The 14,898-nt window shown below is 37.5% G+C and overlaps 2 protein-coding genes across 5 annotated transcripts; one reads left to right on the top strand and one right to left on the bottom strand.

The window, feature by feature from the left end:
• Window positions 1-3,102: 3,102 nt before the first annotated feature.
• Window positions 3,103-11,821, top strand: LOC107587215 (protein FAM114A2-like). 4 transcript variants are annotated; one of them, XM_016274906.1, is made up of 15 exons: window positions 3,142-3,174; window positions 3,459-3,499; window positions 3,654-3,900; window positions 7,589-7,688; window positions 7,775-7,873; window positions 7,965-8,092; window positions 8,990-9,124; window positions 9,299-9,457; window positions 9,545-9,668; window positions 9,796-9,881; window positions 10,745-10,861; window positions 10,967-11,106; window positions 11,180-11,252; window positions 11,356-11,409; window positions 11,554-11,821. In XM_016274906.1, exons 2-15 carry the CDS (start codon window positions 3,468-3,470, stop codon window positions 11,650-11,652), a joined length of 1,593 nt encoding a protein of 530 aa, XP_016130392.1. In that variant the 5' UTR covers window positions 3,142-3,174; window positions 3,459-3,467; the 3' UTR covers window positions 11,653-11,821. The 4 variants fall into 4 exon arrangements, with proteins under 4 accessions (XP_016130393.1, XP_016130395.1, XP_016130394.1 ...); XM_016274907.1 differs by lacking the exon at window positions 3,459-3,499 and having other exon boundaries at window positions 3,103-3,174; XM_016274909.1 differs by lacking the exon at window positions 3,459-3,499 and having other exon boundaries at window positions 3,116-3,169.
• A 330-nt stretch (window positions 11,822-12,151) lies between these two features.
• LOC107587217 (28S ribosomal protein S17, mitochondrial-like) lies at window positions 12,152-13,194 on the bottom strand. Its single transcript, XM_016274910.1, has 3 exons — window positions 13,083-13,194; window positions 12,752-12,896; window positions 12,152-12,596 (listed from the first exon to the last, which is right to left on the bottom strand). The coding sequence occupies exons 2-3, from the start codon at window positions 12,872-12,874 to the stop codon at window positions 12,303-12,305; spliced, it is 417 nt and encodes a 138-aa protein (XP_016130396.1). The 5' UTR covers window positions 12,875-12,896; window positions 13,083-13,194; the 3' UTR covers window positions 12,152-12,302.
• Window positions 13,195-14,898: the final 1,704 nt, after the last annotated feature.

A 14,898-nucleotide genomic window follows, 5' to 3' on the forward strand; every position in this document is an offset into this window, starting at 1 on the left:
ACTGAGGAGCTGTATGTCCGGTTTCGCTTTGGGAAGGCTGATATAGAGTACCTTGTGAACCTTCTCAGGCCAAAACTTCAACACAGAACCCAAAGGAGTCACGGTCTGTCTGTGGAAGACCAGATCCTCATTGCTCTCCGATTTTATGCATGTGGGACTTTCTATCAAGTTGTTGGTGACTATATGGGAGTGGTGAAATCAGCTGTGTGTGATGTGGTAAAAGATGTGTCAATCGCACTGGCCAGCCTGGTCAATTAATTTGTTTCTTTTCCAAAGGACAACCAGATTGCCCAGGCCAAGCGCAGCTTTTTTCTTTTGGGGAATATGCCCAATACTATTGGAGCAATCGACTGCACACATGTGCATATACAAGCACCTCGTGAGAATGAATGGGAGTTTATAAACAGAAAGGGGAGGCACAGCATCAATGTCCAACTTGTGTGTGATGCTGACCTCATCATCACCAACTGCGTTGTCAAGTGGCCTGGGTCTGTCCATGATGCACGCATCCTGAGGGAGAGCGCTCTATATAGAGACCTCCAAACCAACCGACCGGATGGCGTAATATTAGGAGACAGTGCCTACCCACTCCTACCATGGCTGATGACTCCTTTTCTAACAGCAAATACACCGGCGCAGGCACGCTTCAACACTGCTCATTGCAGAGCAAGATGTGCAATTGAGCGTTTAAATGGAGTTCTTAAGAGGCGCTTTGCATGCCTTAACTACCTGAGAGCGGAACCACAGAAAGCATGCAACATAACCCTTGCCTGTATTGTCCTGCACAACATCGCTACTAAGCGCAATGTCCCTCTCTGTGCTGACAATGATGCACCTGAGCCCCTTGGAGACCCTAACCAACCTCCTGCATTCTGCCAGAACGAGCAAACAGGACGTGCAACAAGGGACGCAATAGTTAGACACTATTTCTGATTTGGATTTGTTTTGGATTTCAAAAATCAGTGATTGCCATTCTTTGCATTTTTTTGGTTATTCTGTAATCATTGCATGCATCACTAATAAATATTCTAAAAACAAAAATATTTTAGTTTAGTGAACATGGTATTACCGGCATTGAGCATGATTGATTCAATTGAACAGAAGCCAAAGCACATCAGCTAATTGATGTTTAATTGGTGTGTGTTTAAAAAAAAAACAATTACACAGCCATACTATTTAGCCTTTCCCTGCACTTTCAGTGCTGGGTTGCATCAGGATGGGAATCCGCTGTAAAACCTTTGCAAAATGGCTGTGCAGATAATTCCGCTCTGGCAACACCTATGGGAGCAGCCAAAGGAGAGAGAGAGATTGTTCAGCCTTTCTTAAAATGCTTACAGAGAGGCACTGACATGTCAGGTATTGTTGTTCGCCACCACTATTTTGGTAGGAGAGGATACCATCAAAGGGCTTATGTTGAGCACACAAAACCACTGGAGCAATACACCATGAACTCTACACTGGATTTTGCTTTGGTAATACTGATATTAAGAAAAATGCAGAACTTGTCAGGCCAAAACTTCAACCTGAAAGAGTGAACCCAAAGGTGTGAACCAAAAGGAGTCACAGTGTGCCTGTGGAACAACGTCTCATTGCTCTTCTAAAAGCACAAATGAACTCTGGTGAAAGCTGTGTCAATTGCTTTGGCCAGCCTGGTCAATTTGTCTAATTTCCAAAGGATGTCCAGATTGCCCACACTAAGCATGAGTTTTATTCTTTTCTGCGTTGTCAAGTGGCCTGGGTCTGTCCATGATGCACGTATCCTGAGGGAGAGCGCTCTATATAGAGACCTCCAAACCAACCGACCGGATGGCGTAATATTAGGAGACAGTGCCTACCCACTCCTACCATGGCTGATGACTCCTTTTCTAACAGCAAATACACCGGCGCAGGCACGCTTCAACACTGCTCATTGCAGAGCAAGATGTGCAATTGAGCGTTTAAATGGAGTTCTTAAGAGGCGCTTTGCATGCCTTAACTACCTGAGAGCGGAACCACAGAAAGCATGCAACATAACCCTTGCCTGTATTGTCCTGCACAACATCGCTACTAAGCGCAATGTCCCTCTCTGTGCTAACAGAGACATAGCAAGCTAATGTTCAGAGGCGAAGTGAAAATTTCCTGAAGAATCCCAGAAGTTTGCTCGACCTCTTCTTCTTCAGCCATTTCGTTTCTGATGTTGTTGCGTGAGAACATCGAGACTCGTCTACGACCAACAGCAGTGAACCAATCACAGAAGTCAAAAACACACAATAGTGTGACGCCGGCCAATCAGATTCGAGGTGGATTTCTGGGGCGTGTAGTTTTTGTTATGGGTTTTAAAGTTAACTGTAATCTGGAAGCCTTTAGAACATTGAGATTACACATTATTTTACTGTGTTATGATAAAACAAGATTTAAACTATATTTGTAAACATAAATAATGTCCTGTGCCAATGACAAAATTGGATTTCATGTACTTCAGTAAAAATATAAATGACTGAACAGCTATTACAGGAAAGTGTTATGGATGGACTTCAGTTCGAAGTTACATATTTGATCAAATGTAACTACCATGATAAATGTTAAAGGGGTCATATGATGCGATTTCAAGTTTTCCTTTCTCTTTGGAGTGTTACAAGCTGATTGTGCATAGATAAGATCCCTGAAGTTGCAAAGACTAAAGTCTCAAAACCAAAGAGATATTCTTTATCAAAGTTAAGACTCTGCCACGCCCTCCTAAAACGGCTCGTTCTAACACGCCCCCACATATCTACCTCACTATGTGGAAATATTAGCATAATGCCGCCCAAATGTGCACGCAAAGAGAGAAGACGTGGTTTCAGTAACCGCAGTTATGGCGCTTTTCCACTGCATGGTACGGCACGGTACGGTTCACTTTTTGGGTGTTTTCCACTGGGTACAGTACCTGGTACTTTTAGTGTTGAAGCAGCCATGTCAGGGAGACGCTGTGTGTTTCTAGCCGAAAGCAAAAGCACTTTATTTGGCCTTCCGAAAGTAGATGCATTTAGAAATCTTTAAGATCACTTACAACAGAACAGCAATGCAGTTTATGGACGACCGTTTCGTGAACCTAGGAAGGAGGTAATTCTGACTTTGCTATGACAATCCGGCGCTTGGGCTAAGTCCAGTGACGTGGCCGCACGATAGAGAAGACCAACCGCTACAATAGGTTGGGTATGTTATGCTTATCCCTTATTTATTTGAATATTAACGTCTTCCTTATAATTATATTTATAGCGTTCAGCTTACTGGATACTGACTAAATATTGCTGATGAAAGTTAGTTTAGCTTTAAATACAGTACAGTATGACAGACAGATGTAATGTGGCTTCTTTGCTAAGTATGTACTACAGCATCTGTTATAACGGCTTTTCATTATCAACTCATCTCTAGAAGTTGACTGTAATCTGTGTTTTGAATCACATTTTCTTGAGTAACATCCGAATCTTTGGCCTCAGCAATTTGTGATGTGCGAGAAGGATGTGAACTTTACGTCCAGGCACGTAACAATTTTCTCTAACGTTGTACTATATTGAAGGCAGGTTCAAAATGTATTGGTTTTCAGTTTTATAAACTACACTGACAGTCATGTACACAATTTTATATCACATAGCTATCCTTTAAGTAATTGCCTGTTTATATGTTTATTTCAGGAGACTGGTATGTGATAAGATGTCCGACAACGAAAGCTCCACAAGTGACCAAACAGAGAAATCAGTGGACCAAGAGCCCAAAGAGCCTTCATCACCCACCCGAGATGAGCCCCCCGCTGAAACTCAGAGTGACAGCTCTACTGATGTAGCACCAACCCGAAAGACCAGGAGAAGACCAGAGCATAAACCTCCACCAGAAGAACAGAAGACTCCAGAGACACAAAAACCAGCAGAAAGTGCTTCAGAGGTAAGCTTTTATCACACTTCTACCAAACATATATATATATATATCAGTACTGTGTGGTGGTGTTCTGAAATGAGTTTTTTTAATCAAATGTAAATTCCTGTCCCAGTCCCATGTTCTTGGTTAAATAAACATTACTTACACTTCTAGGGAAAAAAATTATATTTTATATATTTACATTAACAATGTAATCAATATTCTATTTATTAAAGCCAAGTATGAATCTCATCAAGTTAGTGTTTTTAAGCATTTTACATTGATTCCAAAATAATAGCCTACCTCAAGGCAGTAACAATTTAAAGGGGTCCTATTATGCTCTTTTACAAAGTCTTCATTTTGTTTTGGGGTGTACTACAACAAGCTCTCATGCTTGGTGGTTCGAAAAACACATTATTTTTCACATAATTTACATTATTAAAATACCTTTCTCCCCATCCTGGCACAAACGGCTCAATTAGTTCCGGCTTTGATGAAGGTCCGCCTTCCGAAAAACAAAATGTGTTGTGATTGGTTAGCTGTCCCAGTGCGTTGTGATTGGCGAACAGCTTAGACGGTGTTTCAGTACTGCCACGCCCCTTGCGCCGTCTTTCAACAAAAGCTTTTTGACGAATACCAAACGCTGTAGTCCAAACGAGCCGTTCATTGTAGTTCTTGAAAAGGGATTAAAAAAAAACTTAATATCTCTCTTTGGAGTGAACTTTGAGATTTGTAATTTTCTAGATCTTTTTAATGCCCAAACATACACACTACACACTGACTAAAATTAAAAAAGGGAAAAAGCATAATAGGACCCCTTTAAACAATATATTTTATTTGTGAACTTATGCTCAGCTATTCTTTTTAAAGGGTCATGAAACCCCAGGCTACTTTTTCTGAGATTTTAGCAGAGGTGTTTGTGTTGCACATCATGGAAGACAATGTTAGCATCCAATAATTGTAACTGTTGGAGAAAACTGGTTAATTTGAAGCTTTTGTGCGCTATTTTCATCTTCCGGGTTTAAAATCTACATTGTGTTGACGTCACAATTTGTGACGGGGCAATGGACTATAGTACATCGATGACGCGTCGGTGTCTATAAAATTATTCATGAGACTGCATGTTCTTATCCTATGAGAAGACACTTCGCTTAATTATTCACAACAGCATGTGTTGATTTGCTGATTTTCATGACCCTTTAATAGTTAACTTTTAACTATTTTTGAATTAATCGGTTCATCGGTCATCAAAGCTCGGTAAATATTATTCACAGACAGGGGCGGACTTACCCATTCGGCAAAGGTAGGTGACCGCCTTGGGCCCCCAAAAGCCAAGGGCCCCCTAAAATGCTTTTCATATAGGATATGCGCATTAAGCGCGGACACGCGAACGTTTGCTGTTTATGGTGTTTATTACCACGACAACCGCCCGAGTCTGTGGAGCCTGCAGGTATAGGGCACTGTGAGTACCATGAGCGCTCAGACTGACCTGAGATTTGCCCCGCAAACATTTCAGCAGTTATTATAGGCCTGTGTGTCCCGTATTTCTGTCGACTGAACCCATGCCGTTAATTATGAATTTATCAGTCTTTTGCATGCCAAAGTAAATTTCTGCATAGAAATATTATGCCAAATAGAAGCAGAAAATCGTGCTATATGCACTTTCATGAGATCGGGTTAGCCTTCAACAATTAATTTATTGGCTATTTTACAAATGGGAATACAACAAATTCATGATGATGTTTACATTTCAAGCTACCCATAAAAATTCATAGTGAAAAGTGCTTTAAAAGCATCTGGAATGCAATAAAGTAATTTTAAAGCTGTTTTTTAAAGCATTTGCTGCATGGATAAAAAATATAAATCCTTAACATATCGATTATGAACAGAAAATACTCCAAATGTTTTTCTAAATTTACATTATAAAAAAATAAAATAAAATATAATCACTTTTCCATTACATACAAAACTGAACTATTTGAATAGCTGAAACAGTAGCCTAGTATAAGCTTTTTTGGGGAAAAGGGGAAAAAAGACGGGCTAGAGCCTATATTTGAGACCCGTGCAGGGCTTTAATCCACTTCATCCAACGCGGTTTTGTTCTCATCTGTGAGCATGCTCTTGATATATGTATTTTAGGTGTGTAAATGTATAATTGCCTTTTCATTATTTTTTCAGTTTTATTTAAATTTGTAGTTAAAACAACTAAAAATAAATGTATTTTAAAGTTTAGAATTAGACAGCCTTTGCACACAGGCTTACGCTGAAAACAACAAAATGGAACCTCAAGGTTGATCTAGGAAAATGTGTGCAAATGTATAGGGCCCCATTCCTATATTTTGCCCCCAATTCACTAAATCCGCCCCTGGTCACAGACAGATTTAATTTAAATTTTACTCTGATTGCTCACTAAAAACTTCCACAGATCATGTTTTCAGGCCATTTATTTCTTATTTTGATGTAACAAAGTGATTATATCTAAGTGTGTGAGTTGTTTGCTTACTTTTTTAAATGAGTCTTCCCATTAATGCCATATTGTTCATTCAGATTGATTTGCGAATGCTGAACGCATTTAATAAATTTTTTACCTTATTGGAATCAAAATTAGGAATTGACAAGAATTGGAATCATTCAAATTCAAACAATGCCCAACCTTACCCATACCCCACATTATTTTTTACTGGCACCTTTCCATTCACACTGTTTTAAACCCTTTCTTTTAAACCTTCACTTACCCTTCTTTACTTTTGCCCTTCTTATACGTGAATGTACTTTTCAAAATTAGTTATAAAACAGTTGCTCTGGGCAACAGGGATAGGTAGTATGTTTGCTTAACATAGCGTCAAACATGACAATTTATGAGACTAATATCATGTTTTGCTCCAAAATCACTATATAACATCAGTCGTGTTTGAAACAGTTAGCTTCTGTGGTTCATGTTGCTTCTTATCACAGTGAGATAGAAAATATTCTTTATAAAAATCTTTACTGTGAAACAAGCTATGTCAATTAGCGTTGCATTGCAATTGTGTGTTTATTGTCTTCCACGTTTTATCAGTCAAAGCATCTCTATCTGCATGTTATTCAGTTGTAGTGATATCTGATGCATTTGTCCATATAAGGGATTTCCTGGGTCTCATCGTCTCATTTTGGGTAAAAATAAAAAAATAATACTAAAGTACTTTGTAACGCAGTAACTTGAGTAATTTTTCAGCCAACTACTTTTTTATTCTTACTTGAGTCATATTATTTTTCAGTACTTTTACTTTTACTCAAGTAAATTATTCCTTAAGTAGCAACACTTTTACTTAAGTACAATTTCTTAGTACTCTTTCCACCACTATTTACAAGTTATTTTCATTTTCTAATTTTATTTTTGGGGTCTGTAGAATACATTTACATGATTTAAGGTTTAAAAACCATTATTTTTCTCAGACGGTACATTGCTGCCTGCAGCACCTCTTTTCATCCTCGGTTTCTAAATGCTCTGTGTTAGTTCCTGTCTCTTTAAAGCCCACCTTTCTGCTCCGTCTTCTCTGATTGGTCAGCTGGCCCAGTTTGTTGTGATTGGTCAACCGCTTAGCCTTTTCTAATCATGTCCCAAAAAAAAAAGAAGTACAAATTCAGAACGTAAAATGTCTAAAAAAAATACCACCAGAGTGTTAATTTTAATATTACTCATCTATTACTAAACTGTCACTTTTTTTCCCATCAGGCCTCCCCAGAGACGACTGTTTCCCAGGGAGGTTGGGGTTACTGGGGTAGCTGGGGTAAATCTATCCTCTCCACTGCTACTGCCACTGTAGCTACTGTGGGTAAGAGGATCAAGATTTTCACTTTTTTTATTAAACAGCTAAGTTTTTATATCGTCAAGTCTCATACTGTTCGTTCATTGGCTAAGGCCAAGGGTTGACACAGGTCATTGAGAAAGCAGAGACGTCTCTAGGAATCCCAAGTCCTGAGGAGCTTTCAGCTCAAGTGGAAAAAGAAAAAACTGATGGTAATGATGTGCTCCTTGATTGACATGGGATAGATAAGACCAAGCACACCAGTTCACAAGTATTGATGATCTTTCTGCTTTTTGCCTGCAGATTCAGCCAGTAGTAAGGAAAGTAAAGATGAAGAGGAGAAGACGTATGGAATGGGTGGTGCTATGGGAATGATCTCCTCCAGTAGTATGGGAATGCTGTCATCTTTAACCACTGTAGTTCAGAGTACGGTAAGGGCAAGCTAATTTATGCTGGATGATAATAAAGCTGAATTCATTTTGAGTATCTATATTTTCATTTTTTCATCATTTTTGCTGTTAAATTATTGAATATAATTTTTTTATCTTTTATAAATTGTAATTTTTATAGTTTATAAATTAATAAATGACATGATTTTAGCAATGGTTCTCAACCAGGGGGCTTAGCAAACTTCCAAGGGGCCTCAAGATGACTTACAGTGATTTAAAAGAGGACAAAACAAGCTTTAAAATAATAGCTATAACATCTCAAAATCAGGATATTTAGCTTTTTTTTTTCAGTTTACTTCCTCAACAAGCCTAATTTTAAAAGTGTGGTTTCTTAACCTAAAAAAGTCATGTAAAATAATAAGATTTTAAAATTCCATAGTTATTTTAAAAATGAATATACATTATACTAGTTATGTCAAGATCTAAAATATTTGATTGGATAGAAATTTAGTTGAAATAAAAATTCTTATCCTTAATCCTAATAGCCAGTATATCAAGGAAGACTGGACAAGTCATGAATGTTCCCTGAAGAACATACAGCTCCTAAAACTTCTGTAATCTTGAAATATAATTAATAATAATGAATTGACATAATTAGATTAATTAATTAATTAATTAATTATCTTTTGGATTGTGCTTACGTGCAATTAAAAATATATACACATTTAAAATGATAAAAACAATTAAATTGTGCCTACTTAGAAATAATTTTACAAAACAAAGATTAAATGATGGACTAGAAAGTGAAGTGAAATCATTATATGAATAAATATTTATAAACAATAATTATTTTAAACATTCATTGTTTTAATTAATGATTTTAAATATTTTATTTGATTGTATATTTATTTATTCTGTCTTCCTATGTTTGTTAACTAGGGTAAGACAGTAATAAGTGGTGGTCTGGATGCATTGGAGTTTATTGGGAAGAAGACCATGGATGTGATAGCAGAGGGAGACCCCGGCTTTAAGAAAACAAAGGGACTAATGAACAGAAACTCCACACTGTCACAGGTGCAGAAGCTATGAGGACTGTCTCTCCAAATTAATAGCAACTTCAGCTCCCCTTTAGACACTCCTGCAGAAATATATGACATTTACTTGAACAAACATATCATCTTGACGGATTCATAATTTGATTCCCCTTATGAATTAAACTGAGCTGATTCTGTTTTTCATTTCTCAAAGGTCTTGAGGGAAGCAAAAGAACGTGAGGAGCAGCAGAAAGCTGAAAACATCACTTCAGAAACAGACAAGAAGGCTCATTATGGGATGTTGTTTGATGAGTTTCAAGGCCTGTCCCATCTGGAGGCTTTGGAGATCCTCTCTAGAGAGAGTGAAGCCAAGGTCAGTAGAATTTTTTTGCAACTATAAAACAATGCTAGAATTTAAAACGGTGAAGGATTTGAACTCGGGTGTTGTGCTTGTGTGCAGGTGAAATCTGTGCTTACCACTCTGTCCGGTGAGGAGTTAGTTAAACTAAAACAAGTACTACAGGGCATTAAAGAGCCTTTTTCCCTTATGGAGTTTGATGACGAGGTGGAGGATGATATGAAAGGTAAAAGCTTACAATGAACACAAAGCTTAAGTCAAAAAAATAGAGATGTTAACATTTTCAAAATCTCGGACTCAGTAAATGAACAATAAGTTGTTGTTAAGAACATAAAAAAATATTTTATTCCCAGGTGATGATGGCGAGGATTTTGTGAAGGAACTGACAGATGTCCTCGAAAGATTACAGATCTCCACATCGGCTGACAAACTTAGCAAGGTATCACTTGAGCATCTCTTCGTAATTGTAATCTTAAAGGTGGGGTAAGTGATTTCTGGTAGCCAATGTTGACATTTGAAACCACCAAAACAAACACGCCCCTACCCGAAAGGGTCTCGCCACTATTTTGATAGCTCCGTCCCACACATACGTACGCAACCCAGGCAACAAATAGTTCTGTGAAACAAAGCAAAACTGATGTTACACCGTGTCTACACCGGACGCGAGTGGTGCGGCACGACAAAATACTATAGAACTCATTATAATCAGTGATGCTGTCTACACCATAGATATATATACATATCTATGGTCTACACTGGATGCGGCACGACACGACAAATCCCCGACAGAAAACTGCTGCTGCGTTCTATTCATGACGTATTGACACAAATTTCAAATGATTTTTAACGGTCGCGTTGTCGTGTCCAGTGTACTAGACAGACATTAGCTGTTGCGGTGCAGACACGGTGTTACTCACCTATCGAGAAGAAACAAAGCAACCTCGGCATCCGATCGCAGACCTTCCGCTCCTTGAGTTCTCTCCAGCGCTGGAAAGCTGATCCGAAATTTACACGGGTCCTACTTCTTGCCTTAATCCTTCTTTTGTTCTGCAGAGGTTTTCCTCTTTTGTTTTTTATCCGCCATCTCTATCTTTCTGTCGCTCAACTCGCTAATGTCCGTCCCTTGCACTGAACGCTCTCCTCCACATCATGAGTAACACACCCCTTACTGCTGATTGGCTACAAGTTTGTTTTGCTAGTCAGCCCGAATCAGTTTTCTAAAGCGTTTTTTGAAAAATCGCTTACCTCACCTTTAAAGTATTTTGCGTGTCAGATTATTTACACTTACTCATATCCACTCAGGCCAGAAAAAACGCATTCAACCATATCGCAAACATTAAGCTACAAAGTGAAAACCCACAGCAGGAAGAAGAAGAGGAGAAAGAACAGAAAACGCCAGTGACAAAATGCAGTGTTGAGGTCTGGAACTCTTGTGACCTAATGACTTTTGAGATATGCATACATATATCTTAGAATAATGTATATTTGTGTTGTGTTCTGACAGTTGAGGTTTCGTTTTCATAGGAGGCCCATTTGTTGGCCATTACAAGCCTGGCCGAGTTCACTGCCAGATCCATAGAGCAGTTCCACAAAACCGCTGAAATTCTGCTCCACTGTAACACTGAGGGGGTGACGGCCACAGAACAAGCCCAAGTCCTATCGCAGTGAGTTATCTTGCAAAAAATGTGCAAAATTGGCATTTGGAGAAATTAAAATCATAATGTGTTTCACTTTCAGAGTTACTATTGTTATTTGTAAGGAGATGTCACTACTATCCAAAATGTTCACGTCATGTTTGACTACCATTGGGGTAAGATGCTTCACTTCTTATAGTTTAGAGGTCTATAATATGTTTTTGGTCATTATAAAATGTGAGTTTCGTATGCCATCAAGTCAAAATGTTTATATTTCAGGCAAATGAAAAGGGAGAAGTTCTCAATCCACTTATTACCAGCATTTTTCTGGAGGTTTGTCTTCATTTTATGTCTTTTTTTCTGCTTTGTTTATAAATAAATGTAAAAAAAAAAAAAAGAAAAGATGTTTACAGATGTAAGACTTCTATGTCTGCACAGGAGTATTAACATATTTTTCACTTTATTTTCACTTTTAAGGCATCAAACAGTGCATCATATATCCAGGACGCGTTCCAGCTCCTCATGCCAGTGCTGGAAGTGTCTCATATTCAGAGGACGGTGGAGTTGGCACAGTGATAACTACTCAGAAACACTTTACTGTGCCAACTCAGATTTTAATAACAAAAAACCAACATGCAACAACATATGATGGAAGTAAAATAATGTGTTATTTACATTCAAGTAGATATGGGAAGCACATGACATACTGTAAGGTGTGCACAGCTTTTGCACATCCCTTGATTGTTGGCTTTTTTCCTATCTTAGTATATTTTTGAATAGACTCAGAACTTTCCCTATAACTTGACAGTGTCAGAATGAATACAGTAATTTAAATAAATGTTTTATGTCTAAATGTATAATGAAATGAATAGAAATCATCTTTTTAGTATCTTTAAGACTTCAATTGTTTTCAAATAATTATGCAAGTCATATCAGTATTAATGTTCAATTATCTTTTAAATAAGCAATTGTTACGTCTTTTGGATTTTAGAACTTTAACTTTCTATGAAAATGCAATGTATACACTAAATAAAGTATGCTAGGTAACACGCTATGTATGTAAATTGTGTGGTATAAAACAATTGTTTATCAATGACAAAAAAAAACCTGTGCAGAATAGATTACTGGTCTTTACTTCATCTAGAGGGCACTGACAGATTGAACTTCTCAATAAAAAGAAAATCAGGACATGAACTATGTACATGCATCAAAGGACAAACGCAATACTATGAGGCGGTAGGAGGTGAGGAGGCAGTAATGTTTAGTCGCTCCAGTTTTCCCATTAAAGATACTTCTGTGTCTTCTGTGCTTTCCGTAACAGGCTCCAAATACTGCGTCCCAGCAACCCTCTTCCCAGTGAGCGGGTCGACCACCTGCCCAACTTTATACACAATCTCTGCGAGTTCATGGTTGACATGCTTGGATCTTTTCTCCGGCAAGGCCTTCAACAAAACAACATCCCCGACAGTGCACTGCTCCAAAGGATCATGGGCAAAGTATGTCTTCCTCTTGTTGTAGTACTTGAAAAAAGCAGATGAAAACATCAGGATAATTCTGGCACAACCCAACTATTTTACTAATGATTCGTAATTGTTTTACTTATCATACAAATATAAATGACCCTAAGGCTTACAGCTACGGGGAGACAATATAAGAAAAAGTCAAGATATCTTACCTTGAGCAGGTACGGATCAAGCACAAGTCTGGTAACTCGAACCTTTGCCGTCTTCTTCATCTTGGCTCCAATCACCTGACCAATGATCCATTTCGCATGGACCGATGCTTGACGCGTGGACATACCGTTTATGTTTTGCAGTCCCCTAAAATGTAGTAAATGTTCTTGTTAAACGAACCTGCTAGTTCGCAGGTCAAAGCTCAGTTAAATAATCAGCTGCTAGCTAAGCCAACCGGTTTCCACAAATCTGTTTTACTCACTGAGGCCCATTTTTATAGTTGCCATAACACAACAACAGGCATTTCTGTGTGTATGTAAATAATACACTTACCGGGTTCACTGTAAATGTAAACGTTCATGTAAAGGTCAAAAACTCATCAAAACATTCAGCATGCGTCTGAATGTCAAGACTCGTGGCTCATGTTGATGACGTAATACGGAGTGGTAATGGGGAAAACGGTAACATATTAGAGTGGCAGCTAAAAGCTGTTTAAGGTGCATTATCGCCACCTACTGTATTGGAGTGTGAACCAGAGTTTACCCTTTCATAATAAGAGATGTAAAATATTTAAGCGACTTAAAAATATTTAAGTAACTGGAAAATTAGATCATATTTCATTTAAATATATAGTAAAATATTATTATTTATAATATTTTTATATAGCAATATATGTCTATTATTATTATTATTATTATTATTAATAAAAGTAGGCTATTATCATATTTTATATTTACATTTAGTCATTTTGCAGACGCTTTTATTTAAAGTGACTTACAGTTGGGGAATACATAAAGCGATTCTTCTTAAAGAGGCAAACAGACACAGGAAGTGCTTTTAATACCAAGTTTTAGGCATTGTTCAAATAAGTACAAGCTAGAAAGGGAAGGAATAAATAAAATATATATATATATTTTTTTTTTAATTTAAGATGAAGTCAAGTAGCCTTGAAAGAGATTCGTTTTTTCCCCCCCCCAAATGCTATATTTTTTTAATGAATCATTTTCTGTTTGACAAGTGTTGTAAGAATATACAAAAAACTTTAAAATATATAATATTCATTTTTATTATTATAATATTTTGACAGTTTTCCCCCCTGAAAAGCAAATTTTTTTCTAATAATTTTCTGTCTTTTACAGAGAATGTGTTGTAAGCACATACAAATTTACATAATAAACATGAAATGTATCACATGTACTTGTTTTTTAATAATTGTAAAAAAATCATGTATAATGTAAACATTAAGATTATACAAAAATAAATATTTTATATATTTTTATATATAATAATATACATACGATAAACCATTATTATTTCTCAAATTAATTTGTTTGATCGTTATCTATGCGCTTATGTATATTCTGATGCACAAAATGAGTTCAGACTTTCTCAGACTTTACCCTTCACGCTCACACCTTCCGTCATGCTGATTTGTGTATAATAGTCACGTCACTTTTTACAAACTAAAGAATGCATTTTGTGAACTCCCCCATAAAGCTTGCCTTGCACAGAGCAAAGTTTATAGCAGGAAAGTGCTTTGCATATAGTGGTCCAACTCCCATTTGAACTATTTGGCCTGATGATCCAACTGGCTTTGAGTCAAGACTCAGGGAAAAGGCATTTATAAAATAAGAAAGATGTGTCTAAAATAGGGGAACAGATCATGGCATACTCTAATGTGTGTGTTCAACAGTGTAAGAAAAGGAAATCAGCCTGTCCCTGGGTGGGAGCTGGATGAAAGCCAGCGCAGTCGAATCTGGTATTAATCAGAGCCACACAGAAAACATGGCTTGTTTCTATGTGATTCCCATTTAAGGCAGTAATGTGCTCTTGCACATTCAGGAACATGTAACATATCAGTCAATATACTGACTAACCAGCCTGTTCCATTTCAGGCCTCATAGATTTAAACAAATGCACTCTGCAGACGCGACACATTTATTTAATGTCTAGCAGACGAAAGCTTATGGTACATCTGTGAGTGGTAACAGTGCCAGCCCAGAACACGGATTTCCAAAAAGCCATGAAGTATTACAGTGTCACGTTGCCATCAACGATCTTAAAGATCTCTCCATCATCTCTGCTCCTGCTTAATGTTTTCTCTATCCAAGTCGCTGCCCTTCAGTGTAGCCTTCACTATAGTTCAGTG

The sequence above is a fragment of the Sinocyclocheilus grahami genome, unplaced genomic scaffold, assembly GCF_001515645.1.
Source record: "Sinocyclocheilus grahami isolate Dianchi unplaced genomic scaffold, SAMN03320097.WGS_v1.1 scaffold91.1, whole genome shotgun sequence".
NCBI lineage: Eukaryota > Metazoa > Chordata > Actinopteri > Cypriniformes > Cyprinidae > Sinocyclocheilus > Sinocyclocheilus grahami.

Excerpts from the sequence above, each read along its gene's own strand:
- LOC107587217 (XM_016274910.1), bottom strand. The coding sequence starts at position 12,874 with ATGTCCACGCGTCAAGCATCGGTCCATGCGAAATGGATCATTGGTCAG. Across the intron at positions 12,597-12,751 it reads TTGATCCGTACCTGCTCAAG|TACTACAACAAGAGGAAGAC; the intron begins GTAAGATATCTT and ends GCTTTTTTCAAG.
- LOC107587215 (XM_016274906.1), top strand. The coding sequence starts at position 3,468 with ATGTGCGAGAAGGATGTGAACTTTACGTCCAG. Across the intron at positions 3,500-3,653 it reads GATGTGAACTTTACGTCCAG|GAGACTGGTATGTGATAAGA; the intron begins GCACGTAACAAT and ends TGTTTATTTCAG. Across the intron at positions 9,669-9,795 it reads GGTGGAGGATGATATGAAAG|GTGATGATGGCGAGGATTTT; the intron begins GTAAAAGCTTAC and ends TTTTATTCCCAG.